The 14046-nt window shown below is 33.0% G+C and overlaps 1 protein-coding gene across 4 annotated transcripts in view; it reads right to left on the bottom strand.

Annotated features, from left to right (window-relative positions):
* LOC117788777 (3-phosphoinositide-dependent protein kinase 1) overlaps nucleotides 1–12222 on the bottom strand; it is a 29233-nt gene extending 17011 nt beyond the window's left edge. For 2 of the 4 annotated variants that reach the window (XM_034627641.1, XM_034627642.1), the window contains exon 1: nucleotides 4403–5085. In XM_034627641.1, the coding sequence (XP_034483532.1) occupies nucleotides 4403–4468 (66 nt within the window). In that variant the 5' untranslated portion in view covers nucleotides 4469–5085. Of the gene's footprint in view, nucleotides 1–1054; nucleotides 3167–4402; nucleotides 5086–12133 lie in introns of those variants that run through there. The other 2 variants (XM_034627643.1, XM_034627644.1) reach the window with 2 other exon arrangements.
* Nucleotides 12223–14046: the final 1824 nt, after the last annotated feature.

Raw genomic sequence — 14046 nt, 5'->3', positions numbered from 1 at the left:
TATTTGTTAATCAAAGAGCTTGGTAAAAAGCTAAGGTTAATAAGCTGTATTAAACACAGCAATATATTTTTAATTTATCTTTTAAAATAAGGAAAAAAATTGAAAAAAAAAAAAAAAATAGACTGCTATTAATCAGCGAGTAATTCAAAGATACATTTGTATCTCAAATAAACATTTGCCTTAATGCTAAAAATATAATGTTATTTGCAATTTTTGAGTACAATGAGGAAAATGTTTAATGTTTGTAACAGTTCGTTTAAATTGTTAATTTCTTTTTATGCGCTTTTTAGCATTTGTTGTGGGTGTAGAAATTGAATACAAGAAATCGCAAAAAAAAAGAAGCAAAAAAAGAAAATATATAAACAACAAGCGAAAAATTCGCGGAAATTTTGGCAAGCGTTTTTTTGGATTTGTTGCTGCTATTTATAGCAATCTATTTAATATTAAAAAATATGCTGTTGATGTTGCTGTGGTTGTTGTTGTGGTTGTTGTTTCAAGCTGGCAATAATAATACGAGTATTTTTTTATTTCTGCGCTTTGCGACATGTTTTGCATAATTTGAGCTGTTTATTTTTTATTTTTTTTTATCAGAGATCAAGTGGGGTAGGTTTCTCTATAGAGAGAGGTGCGTGTTTGGGTAAAACCCGATCAAGTTATAGGTATTTAAGATTCTACGTTACGATACCTGCATTGGGAATTTTAATTTTAATTTGATTATCGGGGCAAGACAAGAACAAGAACTTAAACAAGCAAATAGGAAAAATAAAACAAAAACAAAAAGACTTTCTCAAGTTGAACATTAAATTTGGTTTGACAAATGTGAGAGCAAAAGCAAAGCCTACTTCAAAAGCAAAACAAAACGTAAAATCGCTTATGAATGAAAATGCAAACAATAAAACGCAAGCAAACACAAACATAAGGAAACTAACAACAACAACAAAGAAATACACATGCAAATGCAAAAGGTACAAATTCCAATTGGAACACGCTCTCCCACCAAATAACTCCCAGCTCCATTCTCTTTTACAAGACATTCGCTCTCGCTCACACTTACGTCGCTTTAAATTGGGAGCACAGAGCGCGCTCTCTGTTTGTGTATTTTATGTTGTAATTGCGTTTCACGATACAAATTCCAATGGGCTACGCACTCTGTACGAATCATAGGCACATAGGCAGAAGAAGAAGATGCGCGCGCGTATTTTGTCTATGTGTGTGTGTATATGTATTGTCTCTGTGTGTGCGTGTGAATTTTAATTTATTTATGTATTTGGTTCGTTTAATTTGCTTACAGCAAATGTCGCACTTTTTATTTGTACTTGTAATTTTCAATACGAGTAGTTAAATAATATTATGTATTTTATAAGGCGAACGCACGTTTTTAATGCTGGGCTTTCGCAAAATTTTCCACGACAAATAACGAACGAAACAGGAACACGAACAAAACACGATGACGACTTTTGTTGTTGTTGTTGCTTTTTTTTTTCTGATTATATAGCAGTTGTTGTTTTTGAGTGTGTGTATGTGTATTTAGGAACTTCTTTTTGAACGGTACTTTTGCCTACGAACGAAAACGAAACGAAAACACAAACACAACAATTTATGCAACACGAGAATGATAACTTTTCTGTTGCTGTTGCTTCTTCTTCTTCTGCTACTCCTTCTTGTTGACTATTTTTTATGTAATTTGTTTGGCCTTTTGTGGAGTATTATTTAATCGCACTGAGAGCAGGAGAGCACACACACACATACTTGGGGCGTTACTGCGTGTGTGTGTGTTTGAATTTGTATATGTATGTATGTGTGCGAACGAAAAGCGTGCACAATCGAAACGAAACGTCCGGTTTCAAAGCGCCACAAAAACTAATCAGAAGTGAAAAACATAAAATGATGTGAGGCCTCAGAGCAGCAAGCAAACAGCCAGCAGCGCCAGCAGCAGCAGAGCAAGAGAGCGAGAGAGAGCAAGCGAGCCGAGCCGAATCGGAGTCGAGTCGAGAGCCGAGCGCCATCAATGTGTGTTTATAATGGGGCCAAAGCAGCGCAGCCGCCACTCAATGAGATTTCTTGTTGTTGTGGATGGCGCCTTCAATTTTTTACAAGGCGAACAAGTTGTGCGCCAGGTCGTGAGAGAACCAGCAAAAGACAGACAGAGAGAGAGATCAGATTATAAAGATATGTATATTAAGAGCGCAAGAGTGAGCGGGTTGCTGTTGTTGGTAATTGTTGTACATTTAATGCTTTATTACTATTGTTGTATTTATTTATGTGTATATGTTTTATTCTTTTATATTGTCTAGTTTTTTCAAAGAAACAAAGTCCACACAATATTCCCCACAGCATAATGTCATCCACAAAGAGATGGGCTGCTGAGACAGAGAGAGTGCGCGCGTTTTGTTTTCGTTGCTCTTTTTTTAATTTAAAGAGGCACCCGCATTCCTAACTGTAAACAAGCAAGAAGAAGAAGAATGCATGCTCTGCCGCTGTCTGGAAAAACTCGTTTTTCCCGCTGGAAAAGTGTGCGGCGTTCAAAAAACGAAAATAAAGAAAAGAATTTCAAGAATTTGTGGCCCACAAGAGAGCGCGTAAAACGACGACGAAGATGTAAAAATAAACAACAAAAATCGGGTGGAAAAACACAAACACACACATACAAACTAGTGTACACAGAGTGAGTGAGATAGAGAGAGCGAGACGGCGACAAGTACAAGGAAGTGGCGAACAAAACAAAATATGTGTGTGAAACGAAATCGAAGGCAAAAGACAAGACACAAACAAGAGACACTAACAACAACAACAACAACAACGGCAGCAACAACAGAGAAAATGAACGTAGTAAACAAAACAAATGGCGGGGCGCGGCTGCGACGCAAACTGAGCGGCGACTGCGACGGCGACGTCAACGTCAATGTAAATAAATATTATAAAATATGCAGCTGTGTGTGTGTTTGTGTGTGTGTGTGAGCAACAGAGCCATGCACAAGTGAAAGGCGAAAAAGGAAACAAAGTGGGAGTGGGACGAGACGAAAGAAAGACGGCAGGAGAAGCTGGAAAAGTAAGAGAGGGAGGGAAGGGGGCAAGAGGCTGATTACAGTGGAAATGAAATAAATAAATAAATTGATTTATTATTTAAGTTGTTGTTATTGTCTCTTTTAATTGACAATAAAACTGAAAAATATATAAAAATAAATAAAAAGTAAAAACAGCTGCTCGAAAACAATTTAATTTCAAATTTATTATTGTTGTTTGTTCATTTGATTAAAAATTGTCAGTGTTTTACCAACAACTTTTAATTGTTTTTATTTATTTTTTCTGCAATTTTGTTAATTTTATTTCGAGAGTATTTTAATAACACACATAGATAATTAATTGCACATTTTTTTAATGTTGCTATTGTTTGTTTTCTATTTATTTGCGTCTCTTCTCTTTATGTTATGAACTGTTTATTAAGTGTTGTTTACATAACAGAAATTTATAAAAAGCTTTATGCATTTATTTGTAATACAATTTAAAATTTGTCTTACAAAGGTAATTTTCATACAATAATAATACACCTTCAATAAAGATGGTTAACAGAAATGGGAAAAGTAAAATGTTTCGCAAATTTCAATTATTATTTTTGAGCGCCAAAATTCCTCATGAAAATATATTTTTTTAAATTCAATAAAACGAAATGAAAAATTTAAAAAAAAACATTTATTAATGGTGTTCATTTGTAAAATTTTGAGAAAGCTAATCAAGTTTTAAGAAAACAATTTATGTTTTCTTTTAACCAAATCGTATTTCATTATTTTACTTTAACGCATTAAAATCGCTAATAGTGTTCTATTTAATTAAAAATTAAATTTTCAACTGATTGTACTATTTTTTATTTTATTTCAAATGTAAATTGGTTTATATTTTTCAGAAAATATGTAGATAAGAAATCATTGTTCAACTTTTATTCTCAGAAATACATAATTAATTGTTTTATTTTTCCTTTTTTTTTTTAATATTTTCCATTCAAATTTACTATCAAAAAATTTAATTAAAAATTAAATTGATTGTACTTACTCAAATTATTAAGATAATAATTTATATACATATCTATGTATTTTCTAAAAAGTATTATGTAGCATTATTTTACTTTTACTCTAAGAACTAATTGATTTTTTTTTTATTCTTTTTTTTTCATATTTTACAGTGTACATTATTATTTTACTTTTTACCTAATCGACTGTTTTTCAATATATTTTCCATTAAAATTTACTTTTAAAGATACAGAATTTCTAAATAATTTACTTTATAAATTGCATTTCAAGTTTTTTTTTTAATAAGAAAAAGTTCCATTAAATTTTCACTCTAAGAGTTTCTAGTGAATTTGTATAATTTTGTTGTTTGTAAATAGTAAATAATAGTGTATATTTACCTTTATGGATTTGAGTCTTCGCGCAACAAAATTGTTGATTTTATTGGACCAACTTTTGCATTTCATGAGTAGGCCGGGTTGGTGTTGTTGTGGGTGTTGTTGTAGGTGTGTGCGTGTGTGTGGGAACTGCTCCAGGTCCAAACACAGACAAACACAAACACAGACAAACACAAACACAAACTCAAATACACACACAATCAAGTGTTGAAGGGAAATTAAAAAATATGAAAAGTTGGTAACGTGTTTTTTAATAGCTGGTCACACTTTTCAGTTTGTTGTTGTTGTTAAAGTCCCGTTGAAATCTAGGCTTTATTAGTTGTTGCCATTTCTTGTCTTCGTATTCGTCTGCACTTCACATAACTTTACTGTTTATGTTTTTTTGTTTTACAGTTAACAGTTAATGACACAAAAAACTTTGTAAACACGACAGAACAATTTTTGTTGTTGTTGTTTTGGTTGCCTTTTTCCTTGGCTTCCTTTACAGTTTGGCGCGCGCGAACTTGCAACTCTTGATGAAGAATATCACAAAACAAAACGAGCAAAACAGAAACAGAAACAACGACCAAGCGAATATGTTAAGAGGCCGTGTGAGATGTGTTTTTGTACGCGATGCGCGCTTCCAACCAAACGCTTAAAAGTTTCAAATGGAACTGAACGAGCTGGAACAAGAGTCGAGCTAGTAAACCACGAAATATTCAATGCGCGCTGAAATTGAAACACTTGGCACTGAAACGTGTTGAGTCAAGCAGAGGCAGTGGCAGAGGCAGAGCGCAGGCAGCAGTGTCTGTCTTGCAGTGTACGAATGTGTTTCGTTTCCATTCCCAACGAAATGCGAACTGTGGACTGTGGGCCACTTCTCAATTGCAGTGGACTGCAAGAGGTCACAGCTCCTTGCAGTGTGGGATGCATGTTGACTCACAGCTTATTTGACCCAGACAATTTAATGTTTCTTTCAGTTCAAATATACATGTACTGAAAAATAATTTGCTCCAGCTTAAAAACTAATAAAAATATAAACTTTTAAGCTTTATTTATATATTCTTCCCATTTACATTAATAATTAATTTAATTTCATGCATTTTCAATGTAAAAAAATAATTTTATATTATTTAAATCAATTAAAATATATAACTAATGGACAATATATACAAATAAAAATAAACTGTTGTTTAAGTAGGCTGCGAGGGTTGATAGAAAGCTATCCCCTTCCCCTTTTTGTTTTACCGTTATTTTGCTTTGCATACCAAATAAAATGTAATGCATTATTTATCTCCAAATGACGCACTTGTTCTGCATTATTTTGTATGTGCATTTTAATCTAGAAACTGTTGATGTTGTTGTTTAGTCTGTAACAGATTTTTACATTGGTAAACAAATTCGTCAGCAAAGGGAAAATCTCTGACTCAGTAGAAGAAGAAGAGGACTGCTCTCGAGCTTTCGATGTCTCTTTTGTTTTTGTTTTTCTACTTGGAATGTTGTTCACTGCGTTTTTGTGTTTGTGTTTTTCCCCCCAATTAAATACCACAAGTGGAATTTGAACTATTTGCGCTGATCGGAGTTGCGTTGATCAAAGCGCAAGCAGCGTTCATTTTGTGGCACTCACACAATGCGTTCCACACGCTCCACAGTTCACTAAGAGAGCAGTGTTTCGTTTTCCCAAAACGTTCCTTGTATTGGTTTCCCATTTCATGTCTGCAAAGCGCGCGCATTTTTCGTTCATGAGTTTGTGTGTGTGTATGTGTGTGTGTGAAAATTCACTTGTCTATCTGCCTGCTTTGCTGCTCTCGTTTACGTTTTTACTACAAAACGAACGGAAGTCGAACATGCTGCCGAGTGAGAGAGGATATGAGTGCGAGTGCGGGTGCGAGCGAGACGCAGCGAAAACAAAACATTAAATTTAAGGGGAAACAACAACGCTTGAGGGCCAGGCAAGGCACTGCAGTTCGCTGCGCGCGCTATTATCTGCTCGCTGTTCGCTGCCCGCTGCTTGCGTCGCAGTCAGCGTCGTTTCGTCACAACAGCATTTGCTGCCACTTTTCTAGTTCTCTCTGTTTTTGTTTTTGTTGTTGCAACCCTGAGTTATGCGCCGAATAATTTGAATGCAAATTTCTGGCAACATTTTTATAGCATTCACGCATCCAAAACTGTCGCACACATGGACTAAAACAAAAAAAAACCCGATAATCTAGCTTTAAATATTCGATGATAAGATAAAAAGTCTAAAATAGAGACTAAAACTTGGAAGAATTCGACAAGTGAGTGCTGCTAAAAATAGTCAATTTCATTGATATGATACGGCATAAAAGTTCAGATTATGACTGATGAGGTGACAGCAATTATATATGATGTTATTATATAGACACACGATTCTCGAAATTGAGTTATGTATGGACTATATGAGTTGTTATGTCATATATCTCCCTATTCTGAAACAATTATACAAAAAGTTAAAGACTTATGACAATGCGATAAGTTCTAGACAGTTTTAATTGATCCAAATATATAATACTCCAAGAATAGACAGTCTGATTTTATGAAATATAGAGGATATTACAGTCATATACAGTCTATATTTAGACACAATTTTGTCGTTGTCATAAATAAATTCTTGATTTATGACTTTATTTCTTAAACTAAATTTAGAATATTAGTACAATTATTTGTAGCATGTAAGATAGTCCAATACAACGGAAATGAGAAAGTATTACACTCTGCGTTATTTGTTAAAAATTTCAGATTCCTTTCAAGTCAGAAACTCGAGTTATGAATGGTCTACTTCGAGTTTTAAGTCATATCTTGACTCATAATAAAGCAATTCTTTCAGTATTTGAGGGCAGCGATGATTAATGATTATGTGTCAGGTTCTGGACAACTTTCAATTGGTTTAAACCGTTGATTCTACAGGTGTATAAAAAGTTTAACAAATTTATGCCTAAAAGTTAATGGAATTGCGCAGAAAATTGATTTAAAATTAGTTTTATAGTTTTTTAATTGAATTTGATTTGTTTTCATACTAATTTTGTATTTTTAAAGTTGTCTTCTGATTTTTCTCAATAAATGTAAATTTTTTGTTGTTTATCGATTTTTGTTGTTTGCATTTTTTGGCTAATTCATTTCTTAATGAGCAAACAAAAAAGTTATAGTTTTTTCTGTCAATCTTTTATTTTTGTTGGTTGGCAAAAATATTTTAGAAATTAGCATATTTAATAAGCAACAAGGCGAGACACAATGTCGCCTGGGCAAAAGTTGAAAATTTAATAAAAAAAAAAATTAATACGTTAGAGATTTGCATAAAAATCGGGCGAAACCAAAGTCAAGAGACTCGAACCACTTGTTGGGAGCAAGTATTGTTGTTTTTGTTGTTGTTGTTATAGTAATTCGTTTAGCATAAAACAACAATTTCTCAAAATGCGAAGTCTTCGCTCACGCATTCTCCGAATCATTAGCGCGAATTTTAAAGTTGATAAATGAACGTCGCATATTTGAATAGAGTTGGGTTTGTTTAAGACCTCCACCCCCCACCTGCCACCCATTCTGTTTCTTCTCTCTACAGAGTTCTCATCTCGCATTTATCGCTGATCACTTTGTTCACCTGTTCCGTTTAATTGGGCCCCCCCTCCACTCTCAGCGGTTACGAACCGGTTACGAATATTTGTATTCGTATTCGTATTCGTTTTTTTATGACTAAATTGAACCAACACTCATTTAGTTGTCACTAAGTTAGTCCATTAATAAAAAGCCCAGAGCGTAGAAAAAATACCAAACCTCGACCCTGGCGTGGTCTCAACATTCAATGGGCCGAAAAAAACAAAAAGCAAGCAAAAAATGTAAGACGTTTCTTAATTATGATTGCCAGATTTACAATTTGACTAGTGAAAGCGACAAAACGACCATTTTGTTTAATGATCAGTTATCGGTGGCTCGTTGGAATATTCATAGCAACCTCAGGCTCACGCATTCTTAGGAGGAAGTTAATTGCGTAGTGGAAAGGTTAAAGTTCATTGAGAATGTTATGTTTGTTTTTTAGCCTATTCGTAATTCGACTTCTGTCAAAGATATTATAAATAAATTTCTAGTACAAGAAAATTATTAAGTAAAAAGGGAAGTTATTTAAAAGGGTCTTTAAGTCCGAAGAAAATATATTATATTCGTAACATATATATATTCGTAACTCGATTTCTGTCAAAGATATCATAAATAAATTTCTAGTACAAGAAAATTATTAAGTAAAAAGGGAAGCTATTTAAAAGGGCCTTTAAGAAAAGAAAAGAAAGAAAATATATTACTGTCGAAAAATATTTCTCCGAATACGAAAATTTGGAAATAAAATTCATTTGAAAATTAAAATAAGTAAAAACAAAATATGAATTCTGTGGTGTTAGGGAAACAAATATTGGGAAGATAAAATTTAGAATCGACAAAGGATAGAAATATTGTTATTAGGAAAAAAAATTGGGAAAAAACAAAATCAAATATATTTTTATTAAAAATCTCGGGTTTTTTTTTTTTTTTTTTTAATATTTTTTGATTTTATTTATGGAATTTTTTTCTACATAAATATTGCGTGCCACTATGTTAAAAAATTCAATAAAATTTTAATATTTGTTTTTCACTTATGATTTGAGTTGCGTTTTAAGACCTAATAACATTATCCCAGATTTTTCCATTTTCCTAATTGTTGTCTTTCAAATTTGTTAAATCTGAATATAATTTTTAGTTGAATTCAATAATTTATGCTTCCTTTTTTTTCTTATCTTGGTTTCCTAAAATTGTATTCTTAGTTTTCTTTTCTACTTTATTTTTAAAATAATATTCGGAATTCGTACGAGGTACCATTCAAAGTACATATGGCAACTGTAAATCACAAAAGATTTCAGCTTTCTATGATTACAGGAAGCTTACTTAAAGTGCTTGTTAATTAATCATCCTATTAAAAACTTGACTACCGCTTAAGCAATCCTGCAAAAATAATTAGCTTTCGAAGCTATTATCGAAATGAAGGAAAATAAAAAGTTTCCACTTTCTAGCATTACAGGAAATCTCTTAAGTGAGGCCGTAAGAAAATCTGTCTTAGCGTATGCGTAACTCGACTTCTACTGCAGAGATTATCAGAAAATTAGCAGAATGCAAAGTTCATATTGCAGTTATGGAATACAGAAAGTTTAAGCTTTCTAGCATAACGCAAAGTGGCTTTTACCATAAAAAATGAAGAACGACTGGCATAAATATTACAGCAAATACTTGTTTGTGTGCTTGTTTGCAGTGGGGAAAAAAACAATCAAAGCGAAAAACATAATCAAATTAACACCCACACTCGAGTTCTCGCTCATAGACACATGTACGTGTATGTAATGGGCGTGTGTGTTGGAAAGTGCCATAAACAAAGCGTAACCCATTCCCTGGTACAATCATGAGGTTCGAATTTCGAATGTATTTGGCGCCAGGCGGCGTGAAAATGAAATTGGCGCCAAGCGAATTTGCAACGGTCAATTAAAAAATCAAGTACAACGGTATATTAATAAATTCTAAACGCAAAACGTAACTTCTGGTTCTGTACTATACGGTGGGTACTACGAACCCAAACTTCTGTTCTGTGGGCGTTGCAAGAGATATGACGACACGTGCACAATAAATAATTGACAGAGGCGCCAACCGAATGCACAACTGCTGGGGAAAATTGTCGGGAAAGTTTAAAAACTCCCCCTCACCCTCACCCTCACCCTCACCCTCACCCTCACCCTCCCCCTCCCCTTAACACCCAAACAGTTCCATTCTTAACTCCAGCACTTGCAATTCCAATTAGCGTGCAAAGTGCCAAATGCAACGAAATTTGCTTACACAATTATTATAAACTAAAAAGTATTTTCAACTTCAACAATGTATACAAACGGTACAAAATTTCTCTTAAAGTTTTGGACTGAAAATTCAGAAAATGTCCTTAGAAATAAAAAATAGGAATAAATTAACATTTATCATAACTTGAGGGATTATTTTGGACAGTAATTTTAACTAGTATATTTTGAAAATCTTTAAAAATAAGTGTTACCTATACATTTTCAAATTGAACCAAACATGGGGGATACTTTTAAATAGTTTCAATGAGTCGGAAGGAACAAGAGGTGAAAATTTGTTAATCTTTCACACGAATAGAAAATTTTAAATAATTACAATTTATAATTAATTCAGTGAAAATACGAATTTAACATAGAATATGTATAAAACTGGTGATTAATAAAAAGTGCCTGAGAAGTGCGCCTTTAAAATGCCCTGTAAATTTGCTTAAAGAAATTTATATAAAAATGTAAATTTTTAAAAATAGTTGTATTTGATAATAAAACAAAAATGCTTTTGTATTGCATCTTTGCTACAAATTATTTATTTTGTTAATTTTTCAAGTTTTGAAATAATAAACAATATAAATACATCAAATTAATAAAGCTAGACAAGTTTTACTTAGTTAAAATGATTTAGTTAAAAAAAATAATAGTTTTAAATCTCTATTCCTTAATTCTTTCTTTTCCAAACACAAAAACTAGAAATAAATTATGTTTATGTATTAAATTAAAAAATTGGTTTTTCGGTCAAAAATTAAAAAAAAAAAATAAAAAATATTGGTAGGGAAATTTTTTTTTTCAACACTTTACGTAAAGGTATAAATATTTTTTTTATTTTTTTCAGTCTTAGTTTAATTTTAAATCACATGGATATTGCGGAAAAATTAAAATTCCAAAAAAACGTCTTCACGAGGTAAAAGTCTAGTGACGAAAGGCTAGATGCCCCAATATTTCTGATATCCAATTTTGTGACGAACAATAAAAAATGTACTATGAAAATTATATAAATATTATAGTCATATTTAAAAATAAAAATAGTTTGGCAATCGATCGGTATATAACTCGATCTAATCGGACAGTCGTGGCAAATTTTCCATATTAGCTGTATATATTGCTAGTCGCCTTTCGCAGCCTTCGTGCTGCTTTCGTCACTAGCGCGAACTGCCGTCCGCAAAGAAAAATTGTAAGTTTCAAGATTGGTAAATTGTATATATTTATAGGAATATTGTTTACAGTCTTATTCAAAGCACAGAAGCAATGCTATCAAAGTTTTTGAAAATAATTTTTCTAAACTTTTTATTATAAGAGGGTATCTCAAACTTTCACTTGATTTTTTATCCTTTGCCGGTGCTTTCACCCGTTTGCGAGCATTTTCTCGAAGCGCAATTGATGATTGCATGAATATGTTTTCCAATTGCGTAGTGGCAAAAATGTTTGACCGTCTTTGCCCCAAAGGGGTTGAAAGAAGGGGGCAATGTTGCATGCAGAGCGTAGGTGTTGGTGGTCGAGGTATGGGGGTTGCGGGTTGGGGGTGGGCGACACTTTGTTGGGTTTTTTCTCTAGTTCGTTCTCGTTGCTGCAGCTGCGCAGCGCAGACAACAACGACGACATTGCGCCACATGACCTTTTAATGCAATGCTGCCGAAAGGGGGTGACGCTAAGGGGTGGGGGTGGAGGTGGTATATGGGGGCGTTTGCATATGGTGAAGGTGAATGTAGGCAGAGATAGCACACGTGTCAATTTGTGTATGTGTGTGTGTGTGTGTGTGAGTGTATGGAGCTTTGTTTTGGCCGTGGCTTCTGCAATTTTTTGCATTTTTGTGCAACTTTGACCTTTAAGCGCTGACATTTGTAGCCCCCCCACACCTAATAACATATTTTAGAGTATCTGGCATCACCTTTTTCATATCCGGGAAACTGTCGAGTGCAAACTGATGACTCCGTTTGTCCTTGAACCAAATAATCACAGCTTGAAATGGCGCGAAAATATTTTTTCGTTTTTTTTTTCTTTTTTTGGGAATAATAACAAAGTAAAAATCGAGAAAATTCTCACAAAACAGTGTTAAAAATAGAACACACGCGTTGTTGTTGTCACTCTTGTTGTTGTAATAGTAGTAGTAGTAGTTGTTGTTGTTGTTAGCTTTTGATGCTTTTCAAGTTCAAGAGCTATGGAAAAGCAAACTGACAAACTGACGCTGACCGACTGAGCGGCAATTGCGCTGCAGGCGTCGCTTAAATATGTACTTATCACCCAGCTCCAAGACAAGCAGCGACGCCGACTGCAGCAGCGACTGCAGTGCGAGCGAGGGCAGCGGCAAGTGCTAAAAACAGCCCTCTCCCCCACCCCACCAAGTGCAACAGTTCTTATCGTTGGCTTGGGGGTGGGGAATGGGGGATGGGGTATAGGGGGGACTAGGGCTGCGTAGGCAGCTGACTAACGGACTTTGGACTTAAGGGTGCACCACTGACCACCACCCAGACACCCACGTGCCACACAGCAACGCTTGGTGGCAGCCTTCAGCTGCGACTTGCCACATCCGAGGCGTTTGTAAGTATCTAATGAATGCAACACTCAAATATGCTAATCAAATGAATACATCTGTGGGTATTTGCATTCATTCGCAAGCAAATGTGTTTTAAAGAAATGTTCAAATAAGTAACGAATCAATTGAATGATTCATTAAGAAAAATGAAAACAACTGTGTTCCGTTATAAACAATTATAAATAATTAATTATATATAGGTATTTATAAGAGCTGATTTGTCTTATGTCTGTTTATGCATATAATAAACTCAAACATGTTTTGAATATTTATTGAATCTAGCAAGTATTCATAAAGACTTTTAGGTCTATATACTGAGTACTCTAAGTGGTACTCTTAACAATAAGTTGAGAATAAGAAATTAAGTGTAAAGTATAATTTAAAAGGTTTCAAAAATACCTCGTGTGCCTAAGCTTGTCCGTTTTAAATTATAAATTTTATATAAATAACTTAAATAGTTAAATAAAATAATATTTTATATTTTGTTATATATGTGAAATCTTGATAATCCTTTGGTTGACTGCTTAAAGTAAACGTTAAATGAATAAAGAATAAACACATTCTTTTTTTTTTAATAATTGATAACATTAAATAATTGTCAAGTTATTAATATTAAGAGTATGAGTAAAAAACTACAAGCTTATTAGATTCCAAATAAATATTATAATTATAAATTCGGTCATATACCATTTAAGTTATTAAGTGCTGCTCAATGCATGTCATGAGTCTGAATGCTTTTGATTCATAGGTAGTGCTAAAACTGAGTAGGAAATTGACAGAAAAATTCAAAAAATCAATAAAAACATAGTTAAGTTAACGATTTATCTATAAAAAAAATTGCAGCTCTTATCTGTTTAAGAACTTTTCGTTTAATACTTTGAATTTATACTTTTCAATATTTAATTTTTCTTTCAGCTTTAATTACAATTTTTTACAATTTGTTTTAGTTTTTGATTTAAAAATTTTATACAATTTTCGTTTGAGTAATTTCAATTTATAATTTTATTATTTTATTTTACTTTTCAATTTTAGTTATAATTATAATTTTATTTTAATTCAAATTCATTTATCCATAGATAAAAAATCTTGAAATTTAAATTGCAAAAGTTGACATTAAATAAAAAAAAGAAATAAATTATCATAAAAGCTGATTATTCAGAGGCGACTTAAGTTTAATTATATTTTATGGAAAAAAGAAAACTAAGTATAATTAAAAATCAATAGGCAATGAATTCAACAGTTGAAATGTGTCATCACTTTTCTCTACC

The sequence above is a fragment of the Drosophila innubila genome (genome assembly GCF_004354385.1).
Source record: "Drosophila innubila isolate TH190305 chromosome 3L unlocalized genomic scaffold, UK_Dinn_1.0 0_D_3L, whole genome shotgun sequence".
NCBI classification, from domain to species: domain Eukaryota; kingdom Metazoa; phylum Arthropoda; class Insecta; order Diptera; family Drosophilidae; genus Drosophila; species Drosophila innubila.
Note: the sequence above shows the minus strand (reverse complement) of the source record. Positions and strands in the feature narration are given on the sequence as shown.